The sequence below is a fragment of the Branchiostoma lanceolatum genome, chromosome 3 (assembly GCF_035083965.1).
Source record: "Branchiostoma lanceolatum isolate klBraLanc5 chromosome 3, klBraLanc5.hap2, whole genome shotgun sequence".
In the NCBI taxonomy this organism is placed as follows: domain Eukaryota; kingdom Metazoa; phylum Chordata; class Leptocardii; order Amphioxiformes; family Branchiostomatidae; genus Branchiostoma; species Branchiostoma lanceolatum.
Genome location: NC_089724.1, coordinates 8,856,361 through 8,875,775, shown reverse-complemented (window position 1 = coordinate 8,875,775; position 19,415 = coordinate 8,856,361). Strand labels below are relative to the sequence as shown.

The 19,415-nt window shown below is 41.1% G+C and overlaps 2 protein-coding genes across 5 annotated transcripts; both read left to right on the top strand.

The window, feature by feature from the left end:
• The first annotated feature begins 903 nt into the window (after positions 1–903).
• LOC136430046 (NXPE family member 3-like) lies at positions 904–10,667 on the top strand. Of its 3 annotated transcripts, none has more exons than XM_066420297.1 (5): positions 904–1,137; positions 4,734–5,278; positions 6,264–6,892; positions 8,903–8,967; positions 9,551–10,667. In XM_066420297.1, the coding sequence occupies exons 3-5, from the start codon at positions 6,825–6,827 to the stop codon at positions 10,345–10,347; spliced, it is 930 nt and encodes a 309-aa protein (XP_066276394.1). In that variant the 5' UTR covers positions 904–1,137; positions 4,734–5,278; positions 6,264–6,824; the 3' UTR covers positions 10,348–10,667. The 3 variants fall into 3 exon arrangements, with proteins under 3 accessions (XP_066276394.1, XP_066276395.1, XP_066276396.1); XM_066420298.1 differs by lacking the exon at positions 904–1,137 and adding an exon at positions 1,580–2,138; XM_066420299.1 differs by lacking the exon at positions 904–1,137 and having other exon boundaries at positions 2,205–5,278.
• A 793-nt stretch (positions 10,668–11,460) lies between these two features.
• On the top strand, positions 11,461–19,305 carry LOC136430045 (vesicular glutamate transporter 1-like). 2 transcript variants are annotated; one of them, XM_066420296.1, is made up of 11 exons: positions 11,461–11,729; positions 13,470–13,591; positions 14,050–14,164; positions 14,618–14,705; positions 15,137–15,223; positions 15,636–15,757; positions 16,436–16,594; positions 16,894–17,026; positions 17,518–17,631; positions 17,974–18,101; positions 18,635–19,305. In XM_066420296.1, the coding sequence occupies exons 1-11, from the start codon at positions 11,562–11,564 to the stop codon at positions 18,947–18,949; spliced, it is 1,551 nt and encodes a 516-aa protein (XP_066276393.1). In that variant the 5' UTR covers positions 11,461–11,561; the 3' UTR covers positions 18,950–19,305. The 2 variants fall into 2 exon arrangements, with proteins under 2 accessions (XP_066276393.1, XP_066276392.1); XM_066420295.1 differs by having other exon boundaries at positions 15,636–15,781.
• The last annotated feature ends 110 nt before the right edge of the window (positions 19,306–19,415 follow it).

The following is a 19,415-nucleotide window of genomic DNA, read 5'->3' as shown; positions in this document are numbered from 1 at the left end:
AAATGTAAAAATCTCTATCTGGAAATGCCGCTCTACGACCAGAATGCTTGCAAGTTGCTCTAACGTGTTATCCAATGGCTCCACGCACTTTCAATGCAAAATCATGGTTAACTTCACCTCTAGGAAAAATGGAAAAATCTTTATTTGGAAACGCTGCTGAACGGTACCTAATGCTTACAAGCTGTGCCCCCATTCCATAGCTCCACGCACTTTGAATACATGGAATGGTTCACGTCACCCCTAAGAAAAAAATCAACATATCTATATGGAAACGGCGCTGAACGTAGAAACCGCTTTCAGACAATAAGCAGGAAGAGCCGGTAAACATTGTCGGTGTACAACTATGAGAACAGCAATACACTGTCAGCTAGAAAAATAGTATACTATATATTATAGGTGAGCCTGCATGCCCTTTTTCGTAAGGCGTAATTCAGCCTTTTTCGTCTTCGTAATCCGTAGGCAGTCGCCTCAAATCAATGAAATTCGTAAGCAGTACATAAGCCGCAACGCGTAATTGGTCGCTTTCTTTCTACGTAAACCGTAAAAGTTACCTTTATGCAACGTAAAACGTAATCCATAAATTGCTAGTAAAGCGCAGGCTGATTTCAAAATGGTCCAATCCACAAGCAAGCGCCTCTCGTTACCATGTCCGCGATGAATTTTCCTATTCAAATCTAATTTAAATCCCCCTATGTATACAGAGGTACGCACAGCATCGTGCTGAAAGGCAACGCAAGCAAAGCGTGAGCTCAGCAAAGAACACCAGAGTGCCCTAGGTGCGATAACCTCTCTCTCGATCGATGACATCGACATGTAATTACAACTACGTATACATCTGTGTATAACCCCGAGGTCTTACGATGGTCCCTCTATGACGCACGTACTTCTAGAATTTGTTTACCCAATGCACAAAAATAACAATCAGTTGCACCGTCGAAAATCACATAACATTGTCTACTTCACTCAAGGCCAAGCTGTCATGTAATTGCCATTCCCATGTCAGCGATGACTCACAATAAGCTCCAGAGTGACCAGACAGGTTTTACTTCATTTCACGCAACAGTATACTAGTAATACTTAGATGGCGGATCATCAATAAGATATCTCTAACATTGTCATCCGATTTGTGCCTCACAGGTGGGAATACATTTACTGCACAAATTCTAGATGTTGCATTGCGACATAGAAATTTATATGCTATTCTAGTATATATATATATATATATTCATATTAGAAGGCATGTGCTGCCAATGCTGCGTACTCTGTTTGAAAAGACCAGAACCGTTGTCCACGCTTTCTGACAGGCTTTCTCGCACGGAATGCTTCTTCTGGCTTTCAGTTGATACACGTTATGCTCAAAAGTTACGAAAAAGTTGTTCCGGAAGTTATTTATTCGGGTGGAAAAATACATATACGCGTCGAGCCGGTGGGGCAGGAATGGGGTGGGGTGATTGGTTTGGTAGGTAATGGACGTGACCAGATTATCAGTCACTGTAAGTACATTTCTTATATCAATTTGGTTGAACGTTGCCGCACAAAATAAGTGTCTTTTACAAGAGCGCACGTCAGGATTGACATTGTGCAATGAGACCGTATTTCCTTCAAATACGTTGGAGTGGAGTTAGGGGAACTTCAAGATATGTGATAGCACGGCTCCCTCTTTAACTCACATTATTATTTCTAGATACACGAAAATAGACATTTCCACCATAAAAGGTCTTCATTCATAAGCAAGCGGTGGTGTTGTTTATCGGGCTCAAATGTGGCCTCCCATGTCAGATGTGAAAGTTCGTAGTTCAATAGTGCTACGTATTATAAGTTAACAAACCGGTTAGACTTCACTTGATACAGAAGTCATTGCGTGTGACCTCACGTTAGTCTAGACCTCGTCATTATCACTCGTGCGTTTAATACAAAGAACTGAATTAAGGTGATTTTCAAGTCATCTCCAAGATGCTAAAAATCACCAGCTTTGATGCAAGCTAAGATTTCAGTCGCTAAGTGTGTGAGTTTTGACTCAGAATTTAGAGTAGGGCATATATAGAGAGGCTGACTGAATTTGGCGTCAACTGTAGCTCCGGAATTTATCGTCGAGCGTTCTCGAGACGCACCCATGCAGGCCCCTCGCAAGGCCAAAAGTAGGTATTCAACATAACATCAAAAGTTTTGACGCAGAACTAGATAGTGGGGGAGTGATTTTTTTTCAAGGTGACGTAAAACATTTATTGCATTCATTGTGCGTGGAGCCACCAAGTTATTCTTATCGTTCGGTAAAGCCCTCCATGGAGGAGTGATTTTTTTCAAGGTGACGTGAACCATGTATTGCATTCATTGTGCGTGGAGCCACCAAGTTATGTTTACCGTTCGGTAAAGCCCCTCCATGGAGGAGTAATTTTGTCAAGGTGACGTGAATCATGTATTGCATTCAGTATGCGTGGCGCCGCCAAGTTATGTTTATCGTTCTGTAAAGCCACTCCATTGAGAAGTAATTTCTATATTTGTTAAGGTGACGTGAACCATGTATTGCATTCATTGTGCGTGGAGCCGCCAAGTTATGTTTATCGTTCTATAAAGCCACTCCATTGAGAAGTAATTTCTATATTTGTTAAGGTGACGTGAACCATGTATTGCATTCATTGTGCGTGGAGCTGCCAAGTCCTGTTTATCGTTCTGTAAAGCCCCTACATGGTGGAGTAGTTTCTATTTTTGTCATGGTGACGTGAACCATGTGTTGCATTCATCGTTCGTGGAGCCGCCAAGTTATGTTATGTAAAGCCCCTCGAGCCTCCATGGAGATTTTTTCAAGGTGACGTGAACTATCTATGGAGCTAAAACAAAATCTATACAAATTTTCTTGAGGGTGACGAAAACCATGAGTCTGCATTCATTGTGCGTGGAGCCAACTCTATGAAGCCCGTTATCGTTAACCAGAACGTATATAACATGCGGAGTATTTGTTTTTTCTTGAGGGTGATGTTAACCATGAGTCTGCATTCATTGTGCGTAGAGCCAGCTCTACTACGGAGCTGGAAAAAAATGCCGAAGGGTTGTATCCATAGCTCCATGGAGCTAGCTCTATGGAGCTAAAAGGGATACAAACTTTCTTAAGGGTGACGTGAACCATGAGTCTGCATTCATTGTGCATGGAGCTAGCTCTATGAAGCTTCTTTATCGTTAATCAGAGCGTATATCCATGGTGGAGTATTAAACATTTTTTTGGGGGTGGCGCGAACCATAAGTATGCATTCAAAGTGCGTAGAGCCAGCTCTACGAAGCTGGAAAAAGAGCCAGCTCTACGAAGCTGGAAAAAGAGCCAGCTCTACGAAGCTGGAAAAAGCTGCCGTGGGGTTGTACAAATAGCTCCATGGAGCTAGCTCTATTGAGCTAAAATGTATGCAAATTCTCTTTAGGGTGACGTGAACCATGTGTCTGCATTCATTGTGCTAGAGCCAGCTCTATGAGGCGCGTTGATTTTTTTGTTAGATTTTTTCTTCTTCAAGGCGATTTGAACCATGCAAATGTATTTTTCTTGAAGGTGACATGAACCATATGAATGCATTCATAGTTCGTAGAGCTAGCTCCATGGAGGCGGAAATAAATTTGCCGCAGGGCTGTACTAATCGCCTCCATGATGTAGTTCCATGGAGCTGGCTCCATGGAGGCGATTAATACAGACCCTTCTCCTTATTTACATGGTTGGTATATGTTTATTTGTTTATTTGTTTATTAAAATTTACCACAAATGTGGAAGGGGTGAGAGAACAGGCATGATGCCTTTTCTAGCTCCCACCCCGCAGAGATACTTACATCAGGTATAATAAACATCTAAAACTATACAATTATACAATGAAATAAACAATAACTTAACGTACTCAAACATTTCGCACAATACTACACAACGACTTAGTTAAAACATGACTAAAATGAAACATATTGCACTTCTACCGATAGACACTAATAATCACTAACTAGATGTTGATATTCCAGCTGCCTTACATGACGTATACACCTTACACCTTAGCACCTTAGTTCCTCCCGTGCCTTTGAGGCACATCGGCCGTGAATTACGTATGCATATGTGGGTCATATGTCTTTAAGTTCTTGATTTATGGAATTTCCTCATTTTTATCATTTGTAACTAATTGTGTAAATCTGAGTTACTTGCAAGCCCCAAATCATGAAAACCAACCCCACCTTTCTTAAGTTGACCTATTTCAATTCTTTAACAGCAAGGCCAATGCTGTTTCAAAATTAATCACTTGTGGGTCCACAACTAGTCTTGTCCTAGCTTTCTGATGTCAAAAGCTATCTGCCATCAAGGAAACCAAGAACATATAGCATATCCAGAACAAAAGATGCATGGAAAACACTGGTGTGATAGATGGCGAGGCCTAGTCAAACTAGTCGGCTCTACGCACTACGTGCAAGAGGATGAGTGAGAGTGAGTGATAGATTTCCTCATTGATTATGCAAAATCAGTCCTACTTATCGTCTTTCCTTTCTTCACCTACCCTCTTTGAAAGCTGCAAGCGGACTATAACACAACCTCACTTCTTCCATATATCATATATTCCCTGTCATCTACAAATCAAGACCACAGCATGTCCAGAACAGAAAATACAAAAACTGGACGTTCTGCTGCAGAACCATGGGAAGCCACTAGAAGTCCCGAATTCGACCCTGACGTCTGTACTCCAAAGACACACTGCACTTTTATTTACTACTATATACAGGGAGAAACATTGCCTGACCAGGAACTCGTTGATGATGAGGCGTTTCCTGATAGCGTTTGTTACTCTAGCGACGGGAGCAAATCTGATGGTTTGTGTATTTACTTAATCCATCTAGCAGAAGCATATAATCCTCATGCCTCTTTTCATAACTGAATAGCTATCAATATCAATAGATCCTGCGATGCACATGTCCAATAATCAATAGAACATGTCCATAATCAATAAAACATAACAATGGTTTCATACTTTTGGCAGGACATGCTAAAATGCTAGAGGCTCAAGTAGGCTGACTGGAAATCAATAGCATGATATCTATGTAGATGTGTATAAATGATTCTGTAAAAATGGGAGATGAATTTTGCTTACCTGCGTGCATCATACGTCAATTTGATTTTTTTTCCTTATTTCTAATTTCTAGGTAGCATAGCTTGTGTCAAGGTTATTGCATTTGCCAAACATGTCACTCAATTTGTGTTTACCAGCTCAGCAGGTCAGGGTGGAACTTCGCACCCCCTCGCTCGGAATTCTCTGCACCAAAGCCGAAGGTTCAGAAAAATTTATTACCGAAGTCTCTATCTTATACTATGGCCACAATTGCGTCGGTGACCGTAGGGGTTGTAGCCCCGACCGGGCCCCAAAGCCACAAATTTGTCCCGATGGATTGCCTGATACGAGAGGGTGGGGGGGGGGGGGCCTGTCAATGTTCTCGTGATTAGCTTACAGCGTCTATTTTTCACCCAGGTCAATTTTAACTCCGAGTTTTAAAAAATCCGGGGCCCGACCGTGCTCAAAAATAGTACGGTAGCCACATAGGGGTCACGCCCGAAAGTGCAATAAATAGCCCGTTAACTAACCGGCGGGCCACATTTCGTCCTAGATTGTAAATTATACAATAGCGAAGATCTAAATGCAACAGACAAATTCATATTTTTTTTATAACGCCTGGATAATCCTTGTATAAGAAATATTGTCTATTCATACATTTACACATGTACAAAGAAGCGAGAAGAGGTCGACTCTACTGGACTAGCTTAGTTTAATAACACGTTTGTCTACTCTATATGTTAACAGCTTGTATTGTTGTATTTATGTCCTTGTATGTTCCATGTGTTAAGTTAGACGGCCTGTACCTAGCCACTCGGGGCATGAATGCACAATAAAGGTCTTTCATTCATTCATTAATGATACACACTTTCAATTCTAGACTAGACTTCTGAAACGTTCTGTTTGTTTCATATGCACAGTTCATGTGAAGCGATCTGTTATTCTCATAAGGATGTACACACGTTGCCTAAGTTTGCCGACTTTCCACAAGATGGCAATTCCTGAGTGACCAATATTGTAATGGTGTGATCCTTTGTTTTACGATAGTAACATGCATGTTTAAAAAGACAAACACAATACGTACCAACATCCGTTCGTTATGTAAGGAATTCGTTGAGCAATCTGTGAAACAGTGTAGGAAGATTCTTGTATGCTATAGAACCTGTGACCTAACCAAATTGAAGGTAAGTTCTGTCTTCTTGACAGGTCGCACGCGTCAGTGTGAGTTCAATAGGAACGTGGCGAACTTCGAATCGGAGCATCAACCTAGACTGGGCCACAGATGCGAAGTACACCTCTGTCGAGATCGTCAACCCCAAACACGCCTATCACGTAGGGGACACACTTGTCCTTGAGGTCACAGCAAGGGACGGCAACAGACGACGTAAGGTGTATGGCGGTGACTACCTCAGAGCAGTTTTACGAGACAAGGCTCAAACTGCCAGTACGGCGGGTAGGGTGCGGGACCACGGGAACGGTCTGTACACCGTTAGTTTTGTTCTCAGTTTCCCGGGAAAAGTGGCGCCTGAGATTCAACTTATACACCCCAGCGAAGCGGTACAGCTTCTGAGAGAAGTCAGAGAGGTTCCGAACAAGAGGAGGTGGTCCTGTGTTTTCACAAGTAAAGTTGGAGACATTGCGACGACTTGTACCCTTCTCGCAAGCCGATCTCTTTCTTTGTCAAGGCAATGCGACTTCTCGGTGGTAAACACAACCCTAACCTGGTTCTGCGAAAAGCTGAACACAACATCCTGTGACAAAATTAAGATGTGTACTTCAGCCATGGACACCGTAGACAAACTGGTGACTCCTGGAGAGAAAAAGCTTTTCAAAAGGTACGGGATAAGTTACATACTTACGACATTTCATCTTTAACGTTATATGTTAGTGTACCACATTTTCTTATGTTTAGCCATACCTAGTATGGCTCAACATATTGTTTTTACTCATGTTTCTTCTCCTTCTTCTTCTTCTTCTCCTGTCAAATCTTCAAATCGATTCATCTCTGTCATTTTTTGACCAAATGACCTGAAATTTTGTACAAAGGTAGTTTAGGCAAATACCCCTAGACTATTTTTAAATTTTTTCCGATATTGACCTTGAAAGTGATTTTATTGAGGTTTTTCTCACCAAAAACGTACATTTTGGCCTCCTGTGCTCTGGAAATACATCAAAATGACCTGAAATTTGCTATGGGGGTACATTGAACAAATATTCAAAGAACCCCATTCACACTTTTGGCATATATCACTTCAAAATACGATTTTGCAGGGTATTTTGGGGAGAACATTGGGTATTTTCCTCATATGACCTAAAGGTCAGTGACCCCAAGTGCACCTGGTCTGTGAGCCTGACCATATGACCTAAAGGTCAGTGACCCCAAGTGCACCTGGTCTGTGAGCCTGACCATATGACCTAAAGGTCAGTGACCCCAAGTGCACCTGGCCTGTGAGCCTGACCAATTGAGTTAATCTATTTATCTTGCATTACTGGCGCAGGTGTGCTAGTATTCATACCAAACGTGGTATGGGAATGTGCTTGCATGGCTTTGTTCACTTCTTTTTTAACAAAGATACACATCTCCAGTAAACTGTTCCTATGTATTAAACCAAAATGATGTGAAATTTGGCATATGTCTGCCTTGATCATGTACACAGGCCCTCATTCAAATGTTTGGCATACAGCCTTTCAAAACGATTTTTGAAATAAACAATTTTTTCGTTTTGTTATTTTCAACCAAAAATGTATACTATTGAATCATGCATTCAACCATAGGGGTGTCACATTTTTATATTTCACCCATACTATCGCTGAAATATGTTGTTTTTGGTTATTTCCTTCCTCTCCTGTCAAATCTTCATATATATCATTATGTATACTATGGAAAACTTCATTCTTCCCTGGGGTTAATCTTTTTTGATTCAATTTTGAACTAGGTTGATTATGCGCAAGAGTGTAATTTTGAGCGGATATTTTTCGACTGGTCTAGTTAACAGGTAGATGGCACGGAATATCCAATTCTTGCAAGGGGAGGATTCTTTAATTATTCATTTCAATTTTGAGCTGGAGTGATAATGAAAAAGTCCATTTGTTAGCAGAAGTGTATTTGTTTAAGTGGATATGGTTTTGGACTGGTCCATATTGTGTTGAGGTGCTACTGCAAGACTCCATCCCTGTATGGAGAGACTTATTGTTTTTAAACTCAATTTTGGACTGGGGTGATCCATTTTTTTAGTGGAAATATTTTAGAAGGGTTCATTGTTATTTTGGGACAGTCCATTTTTTGCATGGCGAGGAGTATGGCTAAACATGCTGTATTTGCTCGCAAATGTTGCCTTTCTAGTTATAAGTTTGTTTTATAATCAGTTGTTTCGCTATACATTGTCAGTTCGCTACAGTCGTTTCGCTACATGGCAAAAGTTGTTTCGCTACATGGCAAACGTTATTTCGCTACATGGCATAAGTTGTTTCGCTACATGGTACAAGTTGGTTCGCTACATGATTAGTTGTTTCGGCTTTTACAGGCTCGCTAGGCCCACAATTTTTACTTGGGTTTCCGCGGGCGCCCACGCTATAAATCTGCTTTTGGCGGGCATCACTCACTTTACCGTAGAGAAATCCATGCTGAAACACTCCTTTGTTGGAAGCCTACATTCATTCATCCATATCTAATGTTATCATAATATTACTTACAATTAGCCCTTAAATTATAACAAATATTATTGTTATCATCATTATCTGACATGGAGTAATCGCGATTATTGTCTTATTGCACAAATAGCCCATGTATACCACTATGTCACACAATTTGTCTGCTCTAAAGATTATGCAATTCATTCTTACAGGCCTTTCTTGAAGTCAACTTTAGTTCTGGACATGAATAAAACAATCGTTGTTTCCGACGTTGAAGGTGAGAACATTGTTTTCTTTTATCATTGTTTTATAAGTGTGCGTGTAGAATATTGAAGCTGAATCTTTTAAGTTGTAACATTATTGCGATAGATAATCTATTGAATATACTGCGTAATGTTTTTGATATCGGCAATGATATTTGATTTTTGACAACCATACACCGCTGGATGCGATGAAAAAAGTATTATTCATAGACGTAATTAACCAATATAAATAATGCTAATGACCAGGAGTACAGGCTCGCCTATTATTGTTGCACCTATTTATGATATGGATTATCCATGCACCTACACCGTTATTCATCATTTCATAAGAAGCTCTTTCTACCATAACTCTTTCAACCGTAGATCCGTTAATACGTTCATATGGAAGTCGTAAACTGACAACATTGGTCGGGCAAAAAGACTTAAGATATAGCAACCGGTCAAGTAAGGAAATTGAGGGATTGCCATGTTCTTTAAGGCGAACATACAAGACAGGTCGAGGAATAAGATTTAGAAAAAAAGCGCAACCGTGGAAGTAAGAATTATGAGGAATGACCCATTGTTTTAATCTAACGTTACTACATATCTTTCAAACAGAAAACTCAACTGTGGTGGGATCACTCCCGTTTTGTCACCCGGGTGTTCCACATAGACAACCCGAGGGATTCTGGCTCCACGGCACATGGCATTCACTTTCCTGTAAGGTTCGACAGTTTAGCCCACAAGACGTGACAAAATGTCTAACTAACCGTACAGTGCACGTCAGAGGTGACTCTACCTCTCGACAGTGGGTCGAGCGCCTTGTGAAGTGGAACGTGGTTCAAAAAGGTCCAGGAAACGGACTAATTGGGCCGTATAACTCCTCAAATCCCAGCAGAGGAATTGTGGTCACATTCAACTTCCACACACTCCCCATCCAAACTTCCAGCTGGTTTCCATTTGAATTTCACAACTTTCGTGATGCTGGCATTTCTACGGAGGTTAGGTCGATGGCCGGAGGTCCCAACGTTGCGCTTGTACTGAGCTTGTGTTCGCACTTCACAGCCGAACCCAAACATGTCTACAGCGCCCGCATGCACGAACTGAAGTCCGCGATACAACAGCTCCACAGGAAGTACCCTGAAACTAAAGTTATCGTGAAGACGTGCAACACACGAAGCCATCGTCACTACAGGGAAGTAGTGCAAATGTCAGATTGGCTGGCAGATCAGTTAAACCAGGAAATGAGGAGCATTCTGGGAGATTTGAACGTCGCCATCTTGGACGTGTGGGATATGACCGTGAGTCAGTGGTATCCTCATAGTCTATATCCCCATCAACGCGTGCAAGACAACGAATTAAACATTCTTATGTCGTACATGTGCCCAGAAATGGTGAAAAATGGTGAACAGTGATGGACCAGTACTGTCGATCCAAACCTTTGACAAGACGTCACTACTTGGAATTGTAGCATCACCTTATCATCTGCTTCGCCACTTGAAGAAAAAAAAGAAGCTTTGACTCTACCAGTACAATGTTACTTTTTCTTCTCAAGAATTTGCCAACTTTGTCCTAGAGAAAGTTGATACCGTGTTGTGCACGTGGATGCACTCGTTGAGCTTGTAATTTCAGACCTATAACATGTGAAAGTATGCGGAATAAGATAAAACGGATACGCAGAATGTGTGTTTTTTTTGCTCAGATAAAAAAAAATTAAAGTAAGGGTAAGAGCTGCTTTCAACTCGTCTTGTTCAGATATTTGGTTGCCCTATATATGAGTCAAGGGACACAATTCGTTCCTCCATTTCCTTTGAAAAATAGTTTGATATTGTTGCCCTTCAGACTATGTAGCTATTCTTCTTGGGTTCAAACATTCAATAAAAACATACACATACCACACATGACAGAAACAAACATGGATACAGCGCTAGCTATGTCGTTCGGTAAGGATTGTTGAACAACTGGCATCAAATTAGTCATCCCAGAACACATCACCTTACAGCGATGGCAGCGTTGTATATTACCTGGTTGCTGAGAGGCATAGGGGGAGCGGTAAGACAAGTCCAACATATATATATATCATATCACACTAATAATCACAGACATCTAGAATAGCGCGAGACCCTTAGACCGCCAGAGTTTGCTGCAATAATAAACTTCGCACACGAGGGGGCGCTTCTGACTGTGATCGGTGATTTACGGATTGTGAATAACGGCGTCGACAGAAATTTAGAATTGGGTTTCAGGTTTTAAGATTGATTTTAGTAGTCATATATGATTAACACTTTTCACCACATGTACACACCACGGAGGTCCCCTGGTTAGCCGAGAACAAGGTCTTATTTCTGCTCAACGCGAATTGTACACATTTCGCATTCAACACCTCCATTCCCAATTGTGTTGAATCTTACAAGACGTACCCAAGACAGGTTTGAAATATTCGTGCAGGCCGGGGATCTAAATATCAAATAGGTGTTTATAACGCAAGATCGTCATGTTATGTCAGGCGTCTGCCGCTAGCTGGCGCTTCTAAGAGCTTCCTCAAAGGTCACAGTGTTCGTCCCAGTTTGAGCAAAGGCAGCTCCCAACACACAGACTCAGAGAAAGACGGCCCCAACACAGTACAAACATGGATTTACCTAAACCGCGAGTTCCCAAGCGCTATGTAGTTGCAGGTCTGGTGTATTTGGGGATCCTATGCCAGTACTCTATGAGGAGGAACCTGGACGTAGCGATCGTTGGAATGGTCAACACGACCAGTGAAGAACAGCTCGAGACATCTGGTGCCGACCCCCCGGTAAGTCTCGTGTGGATGTGTGATTGAATAAAAGTATGCTGTACTTCAGTAAGATGGATCAATATTATTCCAAAGTCCAAGATTTGTCCAAGAGTCTCTTCAAAACGTGTAACTAGCCTAAAACAACGGCCGTGTTCAGAAAGTGATTTTGTAAGAATGTAACATGGCGACAATGCTACGCAGACAAACTGTCACGCAGACAAAATATTTTTGATCTCTCATCGTACATGGGCTTTGAATATGTAACTTTTAGAGCCGATAAAAACTTTCACCGTAGCATGTGAATGTAGCATGTGACCTTTTTTCTTGTTATTTAGTAAAAACATCAATATGTAATAACATAATAAACTCTTATGCCCATTCGGTGTCGCTGACATAGCTCTGCCCTAAAATCAAACTTTCGGACTCATGTTTCAATAGTTAACACGAAACCCAAGACTCTGTGTTCTTCTCACTTAAATCTGTATTCAAAATGGCTGCCATATAAGCTTAACACATACATCGAGACTGTAAGCTTTGAAGACACTGAAAACATGGGGATATTGTACGATTGAAACCCGTTCAACAGGTTTCCACTGGGTGTTTTAGACTGCACGGGTCTCTGCACGCTTGGTACTTTGCATAATGCTGCCTGCGAGGCATACATATCCTGCAAGCAGTTTGGTTACGTCAATTACAAAACTCATCCAAAATGGTAAACACAGTCAACATGGTATAGAAATACTCTATTCTTGACAATCATATATGCGTTGATAAACCCCATTCCACACTAGGGCGGAGACCTCGCTGCGACCGAGCGATTTGACAGAGCGCAAAATCTGACTCATAGATTTAAAAAAAATGAATCTTTAATTACTTTGTATGTTTTGATGTCTTTTCAGTCACACTTTTACATATAGACATTATTTTCAAATACTAGTAATTTAGTCAATGGCTGCACAAATCCAATTTTGGTCGCAGTGAGGGCGCAGCGCGATGGCCGCCTAGTGGAATGGGGGCCATTACAGTTCTAGAAGAGACTTGTACACATCAAGGCAACATGTACACTTCGACCTAGTATTTAGGAGGCTTAGCTTAACTTTGCTTCAGAAAGCTTTGCACCGCATTGAAGCATGCCTAGATATGAGTAATGCCTTTTTTTCGGTATGAATTTGATTAATTCTATATCAACACCCGTTGTAACAGTAGTTGCATTTAGATTTAGACTGGAGATAGGTGCACGGGGTTCAGTGTTAACTTAAAGGAAATCCAAGCAATACTAGTGCCCGAAAACCGGATTTCGTAAGTCAATTTCTATTGTAATTTCTATACATGAGTAGTTCAAACAACACTATCACAAGGTATAGCAACGTCCACGATGCAAAAATACGACGTTGTTGGCCGGAGTTTTTGTAGGCTCGCGAAACTAAGGGGATCATCGTACGGCACGATTTGGCGCGGTTTTGAAATGCTCAAAGTATGAAGTTATCAAGCAAATGTGCTAAACAATGTTAGTAAATGTCACTACCATAAAGATTTCAGCATTTTCCATTTCCATTTTTTGGCCCTAATATTGCTTTGGTTGCCTTTAAAAGTTGCCCCCGAATATCCTTTCCTGACTATATGTAGCTAGACTCAAACACATTCTGATTCAGTGTGAAAAACTTCTGTTCAATTACCTTAGAGATTCTAGAGAGTCCAACCAGCCATACGAAACGGTTATTTGGGGGTGCTAACATACTTTTTCATCTTGATTGACAGGCGAAGCCGGAGTTTGATTGGTCGCAGGCCATGATTGGCGTGTTGTTCGGTTGTTTCTACTGGGGGTACATCTTAACGAAGTTGGTGGGAGGTTATCTTTCCTACCGTTTCTCTGCCACACGGTAAGATCATTACATGGGTCACATCATGTATGTTGGTGCCTATATTTTGTTCAATAACTTCACTCTAAGAAGATTCCGTAATAATTCACTTTTCTGAGAAAATAAACATTATAGTATTTCCTATGATCAACTTTTAGATTATAACGTTATTTTCTTTTGTTTTGCAAAATTTGCTGCACAGCATCAAATTCATAAGAGATGTAAGCTGCAAATGAATATCAAGCTGATATAATGTATCTACTATATCGATATTTCCAGTATAAATAAATGTGATAATTGATTGATTGATCTAGAATTCATATGAATTCATATCATATCATTGTAGTATCTTTGATTGAACGCAGAAACCAAACGAGAATGTAAAGCAGTGCCATAATATAGAAGACTAAAGGTTTTGCATGCAATAGTTGAGAGCGTTGAAGTTTTTAACTTGTGTTTTTTTACATGCCATCTTGCAGCGTTCTGTTAAGCTCTATTTTCCTGGGGGCGATAATCCACATCATCCAGCCTCCCGCAGCAAGACTGAGCGTGGGAACTTTGATCTTCACAATCATTCTACAGGGATGTGCAGAGGTATGTACGTTCTACGTTCTTGGCTTTTTGAAGTGGGTACAACTCCCCCCGTAGTCCAAACGTTTGTTCTCATGAACTCTATGGTACCCTTCCTCCCATCTCTTCTGAAGTCAAGCGTCGTCGGTTGAGCCTCGCTAGCCATGTTACTCGCCGTGGTGAACCAGCGGGTAAATTAATTCTTTGGTCTCCAGAAGCCAGAAGGAGAAGAGACCGTCCATGCCTTACATTAAAGAACCTTATCGAGTCGGAAACTTGACTGTTTAGGTGGAAAAGCCCTTCCAGAAATGATGTACAATAGAGAATACTGGACGCTAGACTTTGTGTACGCTCCAACTTTAGAGTATGAAACATGATTATTATGATAAACTCTTCTAGCGATATTGCAATGCTTTGGTTTCAACAGTGATTTTGTTCTAGGGATCATACTAATGAAGGTTTCTTTTTTTACCATAGGGCATGACTATGCCTTCTGCCTTTTCCGTGCTTGGAGCCTGGGCTCATCACGCAGAAAAGAGCAGACTGTCATCCATGGTACTTGCAGGTGAGTGGAAATACCTGGAACACCTCATTGTTGATATAGAAAGCACTCCTTAAAAAAATAAATGTGCTAATTTGTGTTGGCCGGAAATATCTTTATTCAATATTTTTCCTGAATGTTTGATACAGATGGGATGGAGCACGTAACAGCAATGCTAGCACATTGGATGTTCACACAAAATTCATAAATGTTTGAATTACATGTAATTAGTGGGTAGAGATATTTTTTAAAAGTTTGCAGTACCCATTAGTCCAACGTTCATCAGTAGAAATAGTCCATTCCCAGGAAATATATTTTGCACCAACGGGTATGGTCTTTCGGCTAGGGTCTTTCGTTTCGCAAGACTGTCAGATGACTGCATTAGCGGTATAGTATATTAAGTGACAAACAGGTTAATGAGTTATCAACTAAACGATTTTCTAACCATGTCACAGGTCAGTACATCGGCATGGCTATCGGCACTGCTGCTACTGGAGCTATCACAGACAAGCTGGGATGGGCCGGATCATTCTACATATTCGGTAATCTATTCATTTAGTTTTATTCAAGGTCATGTATGATCGTCCCTTCAGTTACAACTGATTGCAAAGGGAGCCTTTTTTTCTAAAACATAACAAATCAGGAAACAAAAGACAAATACTTCAACACAAAATGTTTGAAAATCATATACACTCACAATAAGTAACTTTCCACAATAATTTGCATCTATTTCAGTGATGCTATTGACTGCATTAGCATGAAATTAGAAATCCTATGTAAAAATTGTTACGAAAAGGACGGTGACTTTTATTTGTAAAAATTCATTCATTGATTTCTTACCATACCATGTTGTACAGTGTACGTAGTTTATAAATGGACTTTAAATACCCGGACATACAATACGTTTGTTACAATTGAATGATTAGCCACATGTTTCTCTACTTGCATGAAAAGGGTTATTCGGAGTGACCTGGGGTATCATTGCCGACCTGTTTATTCGAGAGATGTCGTTGGAAGTCGCCCCGGAAAATCCCGAAGATGACTCCTTTCTTGGAGACGACAACGACAGTCACAGTGTAAGCGCAAAGCCAACGCCGCCTGTATGTACTCTTTTAATTGCTTCATTAAATCGATGCAACTATAGCATACCAGCCTCAACTATTGTGACAGAGAAATAGATATGTGTTACAAGTTTATACACAGACAAATACATCTAACCTTTTCTCACCTTGATGCTGCTATGGCTTATTGAGAACACTGTCTAAATATACATGTATATCCCTCATATTTTATCTTATCTTATCTCATCCATTAATCCACCCGTAACTATTTGATCTTTTAAGCACCACAGAAGATCAGGCAACCAGTTTTCTCCACCTTTCTCGGACTCTTGTTCCTCTTTACACTTACCCTGCTGCTATTTTTTACGCAATTCATTTCATTCATTTAATTTCTTAATCAGGTCATTTTCCCTTCAGTTTTTTTGCGCTGTTGTGGCGTAGTTACTTCCGCATTCGGTGCGATTCGGTGAGGCGATGCGTTCAGCTGAAAAATACCCCCAACTCGTACATATACGGGATCCAAATATAGGCTCTGTAATGTGCAACCTATAGATTTAGTGTCCCGCAGGAGATGTCATTTGATGTCACTTGATGTCATGCCTGTTCATTCTCTGATATCATCGTCCCACATTCTTTCTATCTATGATTTATGATAAACTGTCAAAATCAATATATAAAACATTTCGGCCGCAGCCCAAGGTTCGTCCACCTGTGCCTTGGAAGCACCTGCTGACGTCACTTCCGGTGTACTCCATCGTGCTGTGCCAGGTGTGCCTGAAGTGCGCCACGCACCTGATGCTCATCTACGCACCGCTCTACTACGTGCACACCTTCCACATCAACGCTAGTCTTGTAAGTCTTGTAGACAGCCTACAATACATGGATTTCTGAAAGAATGTTATGAAAAAATTCAAAAATCTTTAGATATTTTCTACAAGGTTTTTGAAAAGATTTCAAAGGATTTTCAAAGATTTTTCCAAGATTCTTTAGACTAAGATTTGTTCCTTATCTCAAAAAGGGAACCCACCTTCCCTTCTTGTTTCTTCATTGGAAGTGATGGGTTTGATAGGAATTCTAACTTTTTTTGTAGTTCATGCATCCAAAACCTTACCTACTTCATATTTGTCAGTGATGATTCTTTGCGTTTCCAGACGGGCATTATTGTAGCTCTGCCCCCACTGGTATCAGGGTTATTCATGCCGCTCTCCGGAATGCTAGCTGATTCCCGCTACGGTAGGCAGACACGGTCAACTACAGTCGTCAGGAAAACTTTGAATACCGTGGGTAAGTTCTGATTTACTAATGCATTTATCACGTTGTTTTTAACATATCTTTTTAACTTAATGTATGGTGATGATACATACGATGCATTATATTGCGATCCAAAAGCCTAAGCAACAACAAGAGTCGTTACAAGTACGATTAAACACAGTGGCTATTTTGGACAAGATATTGTATACTATGGTTTCATGTAACATACCATACCATACCATTGAATTATTTCTGTCAAGAGAGTTGATAAGACATGCAATTATCTTATAGACAGCAACACCTCTCCACGTTACATAGGCAATGGCGGTGTGCGAACTCACCCTATAGAATTTCACGTGTGCACGTGCGTAATGCAAACCATACAATAACTAAAGATAGACCATATTCTATGTAAAGCTGAACCCGTGTCATGTAATAAACCTCCGGGAATCCAAAGAGGTTTATGAGGCGGGTTCAGCTCTGCATAAGAGAATGTGTAAAAAGACACTGCCTCTTGTTTCCAGGTTTCTTCGGCCTGGCTGCCTGTTACATCCTCCTGGCCGTGTCCACTAATCTTGGGATGTCGCTGGCCAGTTTCTGCGTGGCCGGATTCTTCGTCGCACTCTGTATGGGCGGGGGTATGATGACGCTTTCATCTAGTTCTGAATATCGATTATCTTAAGATTTGAAAATAATCTGTCAAGAATAGGTTGGCACGCACACGTGTAATTTCCCACAAAATGTTTATCCGGCCTTTGTGCAATGAAGTCACTTGATCGCCCTTAGGTTTAGCTACAGAATAACTGTTACAATGTATCATGTTTTCTGTTTTTAAATTCAAACTCCAAATTCTACATTGATGTCACCTTTGGAATCAAAAGAAGAAAGTGCTAAATTCTAAACCTTCAATGGTAACATGGTAACGTGTGTAAAAATATGATTTCTCAGCATTTCCTTACATTGATATTTATCTCTCTTAGGATTCAACGTCAACCCGTTGGACCTGTCTCCGTCCTTTGCTGGACTCATCAAAGGCATCTCCACGTCCTCCTCACACCTGGCCGGGTCCATCTGGGTCGTCATTGTCGGCGTGCTGACAAAACACAAGGTACGAGACACAGTTCCATAACGACAAGTTTGCGTCTAAATTCGATGAATCGTTCATGGCCTGGTATCCAAACCTGTTATCATTAATAGCTCCCGGGTCTCTTCTGTTCTAGCCCGGATGCCATCCGATTACAACCGGGGCTCCTACACTCGCTACCCTGATCTTTTTTCAGGGTAGCGAGTGTAGGGGCCCCGGTAGTAATCGGATGGCACCCAGGCTACTTCTGTCCGACGTCCCCTCCGCAAATAGATAGGGGAGGTGGCAGAAGAGACCCGGCAGCTATAATAGCTTTGGATACAAGGCTACATTTTTCATGTCGCCACCCACACATGTGTGAGATAAAGAAAACGGGACACAATAGAAAGCCTGACAAAAGCGCCAAAAAACACATCAGAAATAGCCGGACCCACTCCTCTGCTTGGAGATAGAGTAGTTGAGCAGGTGTTATGACATTCTAGGCAGCGTATGATTTTTTTGTTTGTGTGTAACGATTCGATGTATCCAACGTATCTCATCTTCCATCCTCACAACAGACGAACCACGAATGGTCCATAGTGTTCACCGTGGTAGCCTGCATTCTCGTGGCGGCTGGCATCGTCTACCTGGCCTTCGGCAGCGGGGAGGAGCAGCCCTGGTCCCGAGGAGCGCCCGACAAGAAGACCCTGACCTTCGCCTCCCAACAGGGCCCCCCGGACATGAAACATGGCTTCACCAGAGCCATGCTGACTGTTCAAGGACATGTGGAGGAGGATTACACTGTCCATGACGACTTCACAAGGAGTTCGGACGAAGAGGAACTCCCGCTATCAGAAGAGGATGGAAAACTTGACAGATTTGACGGTAGATAGAAAGCAATGTTTGATTAGTTATTAAGCCTACCCTACATGAACGTCTGTATCACAGCGAAAGGTTAAAAGTCGATATTATGTAGATTTCAATCGAATATTGTTTTTGTACACCGCTGCAATAGTAGGATTATACGTATTAGAAAGTTTATATCACGCATTGTTATGATTATATCTTCATTTATACATTATTAAATGTCATGTTGTCGGGAATAATGCTTAAGTGTGTGTAGATAAAAGTTAGATAGCAAGACATAGAAACAGAAATGTATAGTTTTCTTTTCTGTCCTTTTTGCACTTTTGTATTTATTTAGGTACTACATTCAACCAAATAAATGGACTAAATAATGCACAACAGAGCGGCATGTTGTCGTTATCAATCTACATGGATAAGACGTAATACATCATCTCGTAACGGTGGAGAGTTTATACATGTACACCCAATGCATTTGGCTTTTAATCGTGTCTC